The 13,613-nt window shown below is 41.8% G+C and overlaps 2 protein-coding genes across 2 annotated transcripts; one reads left to right on the plus strand and one right to left on the minus strand.

Annotated features, from left to right (window-relative positions):
- Positions 1-30: 30 nt before the first annotated feature.
- On the plus strand, positions 31-3,759 carry LOC139652383 (partitioning defective 6 homolog alpha-like; the record flags this gene model as incomplete). The annotated part of the gene is made up of 4 exons (XM_071529441.1): positions 31-324; positions 1,105-1,230; positions 1,348-1,544; positions 3,423-3,759. Coding segments are annotated over 4 exons (954 nt in total), but the record flags the coding sequence as incomplete, so codon positions are not given.
- Positions 3,760-7,863: 4,104 nt separating this feature from the next.
- LOC139652386 (heat shock factor 2-binding protein-like) lies at positions 7,864-12,450 on the minus strand. The gene is made up of 5 exons (XM_071529446.1): positions 12,369-12,450; positions 12,138-12,241; positions 10,548-10,697; positions 9,746-9,890; positions 7,864-8,000 (listed from the first exon to the last, which is right to left on the minus strand). The coding sequence occupies exons 1-5, from the start codon at positions 12,448-12,450 to the stop codon at positions 7,864-7,866; spliced, it is 618 nt and encodes a 205-aa protein (XP_071385547.1).
- Between the last annotated feature and the right edge of the window lie 1,163 nt (positions 12,451-13,613).

The raw sequence follows: 13,613 nt of genomic DNA on the forward strand, positions 1-13,613 counted from the left end.
CAACTGCTCTCTTTATCTGTCTGCCTCTTCCCAGAGGATGAGCCTATAGTTTTCGCCACCAACTCCCTCCAGAGGCGTAAGAAGGGGCTGGGCCTGACCGGGCTCCGCACCACCGGCTCGGGCTCCACCCACCAGAAGAACAAACCGGGCCTCCTGATCGGCCTGCCGCAGGACTTCCGACAGATCTCGTCCATCATCGACGTGGACATCTTGCCCGAGACGCACCGGCGAGTACGACTCCACAAGCACGGCACCCACAAACCCCTGGGCTTCTACATCCGCGACGGGGTGAGCGTCCGGGTGACACCGCAGGGCGTAGAGAAGGTAAGACACGGTAGAGGAGGTCACAGGTGAAGCCATGTTAACCTGTAGAATGGGGAGTGGGAAGAACACTGTATCTATAGCCGCCAGCTGTACCAAGCAGCCACAGATAGCCACAATAGTACCAGAGGTGAAATTGTTCTGCCTTCAAAATAAAAGCGTCACATTTGTCACTGTCATTTTGGGGAACAAAGGCCTAAGTACTGTCATAAATATATGTTGTTAGTGGGAGTTTTTGAAAACAATTTGTTTCAGTTTCTTATTTTCACTTTGACACTTGGTATTGTGACAAAGATCTTTTCCGTTCAAAATGAGAAGCTATATCCACAAACCTGTTATGTGGCCTATTTTTCAATTCACTGTCATTTATCATAGTCATTAATTGTTTATTTGATTGATGATTATGCAGTAGTGCACAATTTGAATAAATACAAATAATTTTTGCACGTTCCTGCAATCGTTTTATAATTTGCCACTCCGAGGCTGCATGAATAGCAGTAAATTGAGTAGTACATGGATTGATGCTTATCTGACTGCTTCATAATGTATTTGGTACTTGTATTGGTTCATCCATCTTCTCTTTTTCTTCTGCTTCTTTTTCTTCAACTCGGAGAGCAGCTAATCGATAATGAAAATCAAATGTACATTTTGTACGTACATGTCTATTTGTCATACCTTTCCCGACGCCAAATCTGGTTTCCTAAGCTCTTCAAACCTTTGTCAGAGAAAATGTGACATTTAATTATCTTCTCTCCGTTCTTTCTCCTCCTCCTCCTCCTCCAGGTCCCAGGGGTGTTTATCTCTCGGCTGGTGCGTGGCGGGCTGGCAGAGAGCACGGGGCTGCTGGGAGTTAATGATGAGATCCTGGAGGTCAACGGCATCGACGTGGCAGGAAAATCTCTGGATCAGGTGAATACTAATAACCGGGACGAGGAAGCAAATGAACGGTTCAAATAAACGGTTTCATCATGGGGGGGGCGATGAACATGTAACGCTTGAAGTAACGTCCTCTTTCCCTCGCATCAGGTGACAGACATGATGGTGGCCAACAGTCACAACCTCATCGTCACGGTGAAGCCGGCCAACCAGAGGAACAACGTGACGCTCCGCGGCAGCAAGGTGTCGGCCGGCAGCACCTCCGTGGGCTCGGCCGGATCCACGGGCTCCGCCCCGTCGCACGACTCGCCGAGCCCCGCCTCCCAGAGTAACCCCATCACCGCGAGGTAAGGGATGGACCAGAATAATAATAATCATAATAATAATAACTTTATTTGTACAGCACCTGTTAACAAGACTGTTTACAAAGTGCTTCACAGAATAAAAAGGCATAAAAACAAAGAAATAAAAGCAGTAAAACAATAAAAACAATAATAGAAAGGACAACAAAGGATACAATTTAAATACACAGAAGTAAAAAAAAACAAAAAAAACCACTAAATACATGTAAACCAATTTACCACAACCTAATTAAAAGCAATGGTAAAAAGATGTGTTTTAAGATGCTTCTTGAAAGTGCTGAGTGTATCAGTGGCTTAACTTATCTGGGAGGAAGTTCCACAGTGTAGGTCCAAGGTAGCTAAATGCTGACTCACCACTCTTAAGCCTAATATTAGGGATGGTCAGCATACTGCTATTGGATGATCTAAGTGATCTACATGGTACATATCTCACTATCATATCACTGAGGTAGGGTGGGGCGAGACCATGAAGACATTTAAAAACTAATAAGATGATCTTAAAATCAATTCTGGAAGATACAGGTAGCCAATGAAGAGATTTAAGAACGGGTGTAATGTGGTCTCTCAGTCTAGTGCGTGTTATTATTCTGGCAGCGGCATTCTGAACTCTTTGAAGACTAGTAATCGAGGTCTTGGGTAATCCAGACAGGAGGGAATTACAGTAGTCTAGCCTGGTTGTCACAAAAGCATGCGCAAGAATGAATGGAGGAGAAGAGAAGCGAAGAGAACGCTGGATAGAATAGCATTTCAGACACGGTTCAGGTCAAATTCTGCAAAGGTAGCCACTCAAACAGACTAAAAAATATCTTCAACAGATAACCTTGATATTTGTGTCAGTAGAGGAAACTTTGAGTTCTTGCAATATGGTCCCTCAATTGTTTGACTCCGTTTTCCACTCTCTATATAGTGTTTGTTATGGCCTGTACCTGAAGGAAGCTAGACTGATGCAGGTTTTCAAAGGCAAATACCAATGGCAATATCTTTTGGACTGCAGATATTTTGTACTAGCATTCAGTAACTTCAGATTTGTAATTGACCCACAAAATTCCAAGTATTGAATGTTCAATGGGGTTGCAAAATTCCGGGAATTTTCAAAGTTGGAAACTTTCCATGGGAATTAACAGGAATTTATGGGAATTAATGGGAATAAACGGGAATAAACCAGGAATTTACTAAATTGAAGGTATGCTCTTAATAGGGAACTTAAATATAGTTGGGGAAAATATATTTTAGCATAATCCTGACTAAAACAACCAGATATCATGCAAGTACAGTTGAATATCTATGCTATTCCTCAATCACATGCACACATAGCACACTGCTTACTGCAGGGCTATTGAGACCACGCCCCCTACATGCACTGTGCATTCCTGTGCATTTTTGTTAATTTATGAATGGGTTGGGTCGGGGGGATGAGTAATATTTAACTCAACATTCATGTTTTTGTTCTTCAATGAAAGAATTGATTGTTCAATAAAATATTTAACACTTGATAAAGTTCTACTTACAAATAAATCTGTTTTAATTGTATTATTTTGGATGGATGTCTGCTTATAACAAAACAAATATTTATGCTTGGATATGATACCTTTCCATTAAATTACCCTCAATTCCCAGTTAATTCCCATAAATTCCCATAAATTCCCATAAATTCCCATAATTCCCATGGAAAGTTTCCAATTTGGAATATTTCCAAAATTCCCCAGCTTAACTTCCCATGGAAATTTACCGGAAACTTTCCGGAAATTTACCGGAAATTTTCCACCCCTTTGCAACCCTATATCAGCCTAACCCTCCATTTTAGATGTACTCATTCTACTGTTTTTCATATTTTCTCCCCCGTTTCTCCGCCGTCCACCACAGCAACAGCGTCGCCGAGGGCGACAGCGAGGACGACGAGGACGACGGCGACCTCATCATCGAGAGCGACAGCCTGCCGCCCTACGTTCCCCACCGGGTAACCAACGGCGACGGCGGCGGCGACCACAACAGAGACTCGCCCGGCAGCGGGCCGCGCGGCGCGGCGCCGGCCCGGCCCCTCCCGCAGAGCGCCTCCACGCCCGGCAGCGCGGGCGCCTCCCTCAGCGACAGCTCCATGGCCACGCCCGACCACAACGGGAGCCCCTCCCACACAGCCAGCAGCAGCAACAGCAGCAGCCAGGAGAGCATGAGAGAGGACGGCAACGTCATAACGCTGTAACCGTGACGACGACAATGACGCCGTAGCACCTTTTTTTTTTTTTTTTTTTCATTTTTTGACCGTTCTTCCTCTCGATTCACCGCTACAGGTTTTTTTTTTTTTTTTTTTTTATATGAGGGAGTATTTTCACTTTCTCGACACATCAGGAACGCTGACAGGACTACAGTCAGGAGAGAAGGTTTCCGGTAGGATCTGATCCCAGGCCAGCCAGCGGGGGGGGCGGGGGTTCATCATGTGTTTTTCAGAGACTTCCCCATCGACAGGCACAGCAACAGCTCTCGTTACACTCGTTATATTTCTGCCACATACGGGCTTTGGTATTCAATTATGTTGTAACACTAGGATATTATGTCGTTTTACAGCCTGGGCATGGCAGACATAGAAACACAATGACTGCGAATCACACTTTATTATGTTGCTATTATGAATTTAGAACACGAATAGGTTTTCACAGCAACGCTTAACCATGAAGTCGAAAGAAAAGGACGGGAAGCACACAGAAACAAATGTCTGGCGCATATATCAAAACGTATATGATGGAAAACAGCTTCATATTTTCAACACATATGTTTGTCAGCAGTTGGGAATGTCTAGTACTCTTGTAATGTGGGAACCCAGTCTGAGTGAAGGTAGTTTCTCAACTTGAAACCTGCCAGTGGAACAAAAAGGGGCACACGGTGACCCATTCTTCAGGTTTTGACCCCGAAAATGTCAGACATTAGGACCTAGAGAAATCAGTTCCTCTCTCCTCCTCGAAGAAATCAGGCGTCTTTTCGCGTAAAACGCAACTAAACAAGCATGATCGAACACCGTATAGGCGTGAACTCACAATAAGGAAATTCCTGTCACGTTTGAAGAGTTTGAGAGCAGTGCACCATGGGACACGGGTCACACGTACAGAAAGAGCACCCTCGTCTGGATCGTATAAACTCGCGTGTGTGTGTGTGTGTGTGTGTGTGCGTGTGCGTGTGTGTGACCATTTCCCCTGCCGAAGCACTGGGAGTATTGCCTTACAGTCAAAACTGTCAGCTCAATCAGCCAGACACGACACTCTCTCTCTCTCTCTCTCTCTCTCTCTCTCTCTCTCTCTGTCTCTCTCTCTCTCTCTCTCTCTCTCTCTCTCTCGCTCACTTTCAAGTTCAGTTGAAATAGTTTGTTAGAGCGACTGTCAAACAGAATCAATGTGACAAAATAGTTTTACAACATACATCATTTACAAAAGGAGCTTACAACTGTTCACACATTTGCGCCGTATTGATTTTGAATTTGAAATGATTTCAAATTGAAAACAGGTGTACAATAATATGCGACAGATCATGATAAGTCCTCTATTCCTTTTCTCTCCTCCCTCCTTTCCTCGGCCACCTGAAATAAGAAAATGAGCTGTGTGTGTGTGTGTGTGTGTCTAAGCAGCATCAGATAGCCAAGCAGACCATTTATGTAACCTTATGACATGGCGTTTCCCTTGGGTCCGTTACTACATTGTTTTCTTCCAACCCCACCTGTGTGTGTGTGTGTGTGTGTGTGTGTGTGTGTGCGCTCATGATTGACTTGACCTTAAGACATAACTGGCAGATCCCTGGGAATCCTCCTGAAGCATCGTTATTGAATCAGCCTGCTAACTCGGTGGTTGGCAAAATATGAAGAAAAAAATATTCACTAGGGAAATAAGAGTTACAGTTTTTAGAACTTTCTTGACCTTGTCTGAACTCAAAATAAAGCGCCCATGGATTATGTAAAATGCATTTGGGATGGTCAGCCCATATATTCCTCCCTGATCCGAGCTAGTCAATATGTTTTATTAGTATTATTTTAATATCAGATGAGCAGAGAAATCATTCCAGTGGTGTGGGAAGATTTTACTCAACAGTCTGCAGTGAAACCTGCCTCACTCTGCCTTAAGAAGCTGCTAACACACATACAACTATTTCATTAGTCTGGATTTCAGTGAAGAGTTTTAGTGTCCTATGATGGTCTAAATGCTGTTTCAGAGGCTTTCCCACCCTGAAAAGAATGAAATTCTGGGGTAAACACTGAATACTTGTATTTGTTGGGGGGGGGGGGGGGGTTGGTGTGGATTTCAGCCTTCAGAAACTCATATCAGTGTAATCCTAGTGAGAATAGTTGGGTTGTGCCTTGGCGATGGCAGTGGGGAAAGCCCTATTTTGTTACCCTGACCTCTAGAGTCAAGCAAACTACCTTTGAAACATAAACCATTTGGATTCCCCGCGAGGACTTTGACATTTGACTGGTGGACTTGTTGACAGCGGCTGTTAAATATGTGGAGAAACAGCATTGTACCGGCTTCCAGGGCATCTTGGTTTGGGGTGGATCACTAATAAATCACCATGTAAACAAAGCCACAAGTGGCGTTTTACAGCGATTTTTCACTTTTCGGGTAGAATTTTCGTTTTAAAGCACATTTGTAACTTAACCCTTAAAATTTAAGTTGTTAGAAATGGTCTCCAATCCCATGTTTTGGTTGTGTTTATTGTCGTAGGTATTGATACACATCGGAATTTAGGGCGGGGAAACACAGATAAATTCCTAAGTATATTGGAAGTAAGCCTGGTGAAACAGCAACATAGATCCTGGAGGAAGATACCACAAAACAGCTAGTTTGTTTTTATCAAACTTGTCATGTCTGGCAGTCATATCCTGTGTGTGTGTGTGATGTGAGATGAGAGAGTAGTTAGGGACAGCAGCCTACACAAACTACAGCTTCATTTACAGTGCCACGCTAATAGGAATACATCATATTCAGTACATCACTCTTTCTTTTGTTGTGTTTTATTATGATTTATTTGATTTAATTGTGTCATTTTAATTCTAATTTGGATTCAATTATTTTTAGCAACCAGAAAAAAACACACTTTTCTCACCACCTTCAAGGTGAGAAAACATCAATATCATCTCAGAATCTGCTCTGTGAAGCCCCAATATTTCCCATTACTCGATAGCAGATGCGTTGGGTTCCCAAGTGATCTGGATTTCATTCTTCCCTACAATGATATGAAATGGTTTTCATCTAAGCTAAGACAGATGGAATTTGGCCATTGCATTTTTGTGTGGCAGACAAGTTAGTTCCACAATCCTCTTCCATAGATGCTGAGAAACTGGTACTGTTCTATATATTGTACTGGTCTATGCCCACAGTACAGCCTGGCTAAAGTGTTTCTTGATGTGTCCAAATTCTGTTCAAATTAACAGTCAGTTAAGATTCAGATTTAACTTTTAGTCATACAAACATTTCTCAGAGCCAGACATAATCTCATTGGTTGAGTTAAATCTCAGTGGTCAAGTCAAAGAACCCCAGTTTTTTGAAGCGCAAGTTAGCTAACTGGCAATCTTGAATGGCAAAGAAGGAACTCTGGTTATAATATATCGATAAAATGTAACTGGCAATGACTTATTTTTTCATTCATTCATGACCATGGCATTCATGATGTTAACAGGTCAGCAGGTTAACTGACTAGTTTACCAGCTAGGTAAGCTAAACTATGCTAGTATGGCTAGTTTGAACTTGGAAAGTCAGCTAGGCAAACTAGCTAACCTAGATAACAGTATTTTTTCAATTAGCAGCAGAACGCTGGGCTTCATATTAGCTTCCTCCTCTCTTACCTCATGCCTTTTTCACTGGGCTTCAATCTAACGTTGCTTAGCCAGAAAAACTGTGGTTGTTTGACTCCACCCACTGAGGTTTAACTCAACCAATGAGATTATTTCTGCTAATGTTTGTGTGACTAAAACCTAAAATCTGCAGTTAAGACCAAGCGGCCAAAACCGCGGGGGAATTTAGAAGCCAATAAGGAAGTGAATCTAGCAATAAAAATATTCTCAGATTTGGGGCAGAGAGACAAAATCTCATCAAATGGGGGTCTGTGGCCCTAATGTGGACTAAATTAGGGTCCTTGATATGAATAAGGTTGAGAATCACTGCCATAGAGAACCATGTAATCCCTCAACTGTAGTGAAAACATGAAAATCACCCAAATTGGAGTTACGAGGTTTTCACACAACAACACTGTAGCAGTCAAATAATCAGTCAATAATTCAAACATAATCCTATGTAACTGACCACAAGCAGTTCATATTGGCAACATTCTACCATAGCTCCTCGTACACTTTCAGTTTAGGGAAGACGCCGGGCTTCATCAGTTCCAGCAGCTTCATCAGAGTGTCCAGCAGAATGTGAGCCGAGCTAGACAGGTAGTCCCGCCCACACGTCACAGCTGCAATGTCTGATTGGATGGGAAATAAAGAAGACACAGGTGATTTGGGGTGCATCCAATCTCCTGAGTTGCTGTCAGCCACGGCCACATTATTTAATCCAATTGCATGTTGAGCAGGGTATTGCTGGCATTGAAACTTCTTTGAAGCTGTCAAAATGCCATGCTTTGGTTGCTCCTGATTAGCTTTTTCACACTTAACACACATGCCAGTGTTTCCCATACATAGGCTTCACCTGGGTGGCCCGTCCAGAAAGGCTTTTTGAAAGTGTTTTTTAATTTGAATCTCACATTCACATCATATAATGAGAGCTGGCTGTGCAACTGTCAATGCACAGACCAGTACACCAGTAGGATTGCACCTATTCCGACAGTTCCAACAACAAAAGCGACGTTTTAAATTAAATTCCAAACTGGCATGTGTTTGTAATTGTGTTTGTACACAGTAACTTAACACTTTTTAAATCGGAGATGTGTATAACTGCCCAACAGTCAGATAGAAAGTTAATATGATTGCAGTGCAAAGAGTTGCATTTTGCCCCAATTCGACTGGACACAGGACCAGGACCTGGAACAGTTTTTTCTGTAGTATTTACCATCTGAAATCTGAGGTGAACAGTATTTTCTAGTAGTATTTACATGTGAAAGCTTAGGTGAACGGTATTTTCTAGTAGTATTTACCATCTGAAAGCTGAGGTGAACAGTATTTTCTAGTAGTATTTACATGTGAAAGCTTAGGTGAACGGTATTTTCTAGTAGTATTTACCGTCTGAAAGCTGAAGTGAACTGTATTTTCTGTAGTATTTACCGTATGAAAGCTGAGGTGAACAGTATTTTCTGTAGTATTTACCGTCTGAAAGCTGAAGTGAACTGTATTTTCTGTAGTATTTACCGTCTGAAAGCTGAAGTGAACTGTATTTTCTGTAGTATTTACTGTCTGAAAGCTGAGGTGAACAGTATTTTCTGTAGTATTTACCGTCTGAAAGCTGAGGTGAACAATATTTCTTTTTTATTTAATAGCTGAACATTGAGGTGAACAGTATCTTCTAGTAAGAAGCTGGTATCTACTGTCTTTGCCATGTGACATGAATGCAGCATTATGCTGCCTTCAATTCATATCAGATTTAACATAAGTATGAGCTCCCAACTGGGAAAAAACTTTCATGTCTGCCTCCTAGTGGTAATTACAAGTACTTGATGTCACACATTGCAGAAACTCCAGAATCCACTGATGTCGGCAGTCCAAGGTAGTAAAAATCAAAATTAGAAGTTACATTCAAACTAATATAATGAACTCTACTTACAAAAAGCAAACAATTTCTTCTCCAGTTAATTTATGGTTGATTTTAAATTAATAAATAAAGATTATTTTGAATATGGGCTTTTCAACGAGTAAAACATGCAAACACTTCTTCTTCAGCATTTTAGGTGATAGTATGTTTCCAAATTAGTCTATCAACCTGAAAAGGCACTGAAAGATTACATCAAACTCATTTGCTACTGTGACTGGTTGAGGATGATCCAATTACTAATGCATCAACTGAGGTCTGGAAAACAGATCCACACCCTGAATAAATTGAGTTCAGTTGAAATGTTGGCTTGGCAGACAGTGATTCAAGGCTGGATCCGGGCAAGGCTCAGCAGGCTAATGCCTACTGACATACATTTGAAAAATTCATTATAGTCCACATTAATGAATGCAGTGTTTGCGAATACACGATACTGTTCTGTTGTGTGGCCAGAAGCTGTGAACTCACTGGTAATGACACCAGCCAGAGCCAGGACAAACTGGTGCTCATGGGAGTTGTGGTCCTCGGGTTCAGCCTTCACCTCTTCATCCAGAGACTTGACGAAGCTCTCCAGAGTCTGGGCAGCGACAATCAGGAAGGACTGCAGCTTCCCCTGCAGCATCAACAGGCTGTACACTATCAAACTACATCACAGTTTACAGCAAACACCCCCGGCAAAGTTAGAGTGTTTTACATTTTGATATTAATCCTTGTCAACCATCCAGGAAGTTTAGACAACACAGCTCTGTGTAGAGCAGCAATCAGGAGCCTGTTCCTTTTTGACCATTCATTTGTAGTATACAGATTTCAAAACTGCAGGGTCCCATATGGTTACACTCTTTCAATCGAGAATTTATGGTGTAAGAGTAATGGATAACTAAATTGGATCTCCATTTTGAAATGTGACAAAAACAGGGAAAAAATCATCGGTACAAGACTGGGTAAATAAGCTCGATAAAGGACTACAATCTCCATAGTGCTTTACGCTACAGCATTGGTGAAGAGTTGGCGAAGCTTATGGGTATTGTAGTAGGTGTCATGGAAATGCACGTGTCAGAGACAGAGACAAGCCAGCTCTTTGATTTGATTGGCTCATTATCAGAGAGAGTATACGGTGGCCAGCAGGGACAACGTTTGAGAACAGGCAAAGACCAAAGACTGTATAGAGGCATTCAAATGTAATCTTCTCAAAAGTTATTCGCCAGTGTTATTTGCCGGATGTTCATTTGGGACCGTGTGCACAGACACGGTGAACATAGTGGTTCCTCACATCAGCCAGCCAGTGTGTGACGGCGTCCTCCCTGGCAGAGCAGCTCCACAGGAGGCTGCAGGCCGAAGCTCCGAGACCGGAACAGAAGTCCGCCTGCTGCTGCAGCTCCGCACCGCTCTGCCACAGCTGCTCACGCAACAACAGCTTCTCCTAGACACACACACACACATACACACAGAGCAATATACCGTATTTCCTCTAATATTGGCCCGGGCCTTTATTTACCTCAACTGCAGAGGGTACCAGGCCTTTATTGGAAGCAGGCTTATATTAGAGACAGGCCTTTATTTCTAATTCCCTCTGTTTGATAAGTATATTTGCTCATATTTTAGTATGAAGCCTCCTTGTTTTCTGATCTGCTTCTGTTGGGGTTCGTTAGGTAGCCGTTTTTTTGTTACCGCAATGCATTACCGATAATTATGGTAATCGACGACAGCACGCTCCAGAGACTTCTGCCGGCCGAGCCGTCTTGTGGCATACTGCCATCTTGTGGCACTTGTACGTTACTACAAACTACAGTTACATTATATAACAGGCACCAGGAGTTAACCGGAATCCACCGTTGTTTTTTCCTTTGTTTTTTTCCCCGGCCTGTATTTGGGGCCGGCCTTTATTTGTTCGTGTCGACCACGGCCCCGGGCATTATCGGAGACCCGGCTTTTAATTGACTACCGGCCACTATTGGAGGAAATACGGTAATTGAAACCATTGAAACCAGCACTGGATCTGACTGTCTCCAAATTGGTTTGTTGCTATTGTCGTTACTATGTGATGACATTTCACAAACGTTGACCGTGTGAATCAATCACTGAATGTTACATTCCCGAATGCGAATTTCAAAGCAGTCTGCCTACAATCTGAGCAATATTGGTCTGAATTATCTAGCTGGTTAGAGAGAGAAAAAGAATGAGAGAATGTTTTTAAAACCGCCTCCTTTTCTTCATTTATCATGGTGAGGTTATCAATTCTTGGCCAGTCATGTTTGTTGAGTCAGGATTAACTAATCTGGTATTTTAAGATAGTATTTACGGCAGGGCTGCCGTTCAGAAACCACTGCGCAGCGGAAAAAAAGCAATGTTGTCTGAGGAGTTTTTCAGCCTGGGTGTTTCATATTTTGTCCACTGACTATCTATAATTTTATACTAAACCACGTATCTTAACCCTAACCCTTGACATAAATAAAGTTAGTTAACATGGTAACACTTTACAATAAGGGTCACTAAGTGTAAATTAATGCTTAATAAGCATTAATTAACAGTTAACTAATGTGTAATTTACTAATGGTGTTCATGTTAACTAAGGTATTAATTTATACATTATTTAATAGTTTATAGATGACTATTAAATAATGTATAAATTAATACCTTAGTTAACATGAACACCATTAGTAAATGATTACCACACACATTAGTTAACTGCTTATTAAGCATTAATTAACCCTTAATTAATGTACCCTTATTGTAAAGTGTTACCGTTAACATAAACTGCCTGAAGAGTACAGTACACTCATTTTAGCTAAAATTACACAGGCAGGTATGGAAGTGGCACACAGCTACTGACAGATATGGTCTCTCGCCCTCCCTCTCTCACCTCTCTTTCTTTCTGACATTCGCTCTGCACTGCATCCAGCCGAGACTGAAGGTGAAGACACTCCTGTCGCAACTGCTCCTGTTCCTGAGCAACACGCTCCCTCACTACACACACACACACACACACACACACACACACACACACACACACACACACACACACACACACGCTTACACAGCGACAACCTCATTATTTCCTGCCTCATGGTTATGTTCATAGAAACGTACTAACTTGTCTCTGCAGCTCGAGCTTTGTGCAGCATTTCAATGAGGTCCCCATTCAGAATTTTCGGCAGGAACTCCCGGAGCTGCATGACTTCTGTGGTTAATTTCTCCAAGTCCCTTTTCCTCACTTTGACAAAGCCGTCCTGAAAGACAAAAGACCAGAGATGGGGACTCGATAGCTTGCGACTTGACTTGATGCATGAAGAGAAGACTTGAGACTTGACTTGGGTTCTGGTGACTTGGGACTTGACTCTGACTTGTACTCTGATGACTTGAAAAGGTTTCTAAAGTCTTGACTTGAGATCTTGTGTTTGTGTAAATGACTTAGATTGAAAGTGATGAGATTTGTTCCAGCAGACGACTGAATTTAAATTCTGTTTTCTGAATTTGTATGGAATGATTGAATTTATTGAAGTTGAAACTGATTGTAAAATCAAACTCATGATGCTCTTACCAAGTGTTTATCCTATTACAACCATATTGCATTGAAAAGTCCTAGATATTTAGTTTTTTAAGATATTAAATTGATACTGGACTCTTGATTTGTTCTGACTTGACTTGCTGTTTTACATTTAGACTTTGGACTTGACATTAATGACATGGACTTGACTTGGACTTGACTTGGTAATCTACATTTAGACTTGGGACTTGACTTGAGACTTGTGCCTCAAGACTTGAGACTGACTTGGGACTCGAGCAAAGTGGACTTGGTCACACCTCTGCAAAAGACAAACTGCAATACAGTAGTGGAGTAAATTTACTAGTACATCGCTGCACTTGATGGCAAAACCAAGGATCCAAAGATAGGCAGCAGTGGTAGCAAGTAGTTAGAACCATGAAACAATCATACAAATTGAGATTTTATTGAAATTAAGTGCTGCTTGGTGAATTATCTATGTGCCAAATTGGATTCTTGAGTCATATTTTACAGGGTATGAATCCTGTTCACCCAAGGCAATGTGTCCAGCAACTCATTGCTGGGCGATATGGTTGAAATCAATATCAAGATAATCACAAGGATTACCAATACATCACGATATGGCTCAAGTATGCAAAATCACATGTTAAATAGTCAAATTATTTTCTTCCCATTGAAACAAATGGTAGCCTAATGTCAGGAGATTTTAAATAAAATTTGATTGTTATCATCAATTTTGACAGCAGAAATGTATGTCACGATATTCCAAAATCACCATATCATCACTATATAGACGATAAACGATAATATTGAATTATTGCCGAGCCCTACACT

Source organism: Centroberyx affinis, unplaced genomic scaffold, assembly GCF_046629955.1.
Source record: "Centroberyx affinis isolate AG114_WGS23_722 - 3 ecotype Tasmania unplaced genomic scaffold, CSIRO-AGI_Caff_v1 ptg001789l_1, whole genome shotgun sequence".
NCBI classification, from domain to species: domain Eukaryota; kingdom Metazoa; phylum Chordata; class Actinopteri; order Beryciformes; family Berycidae; genus Centroberyx; species Centroberyx affinis.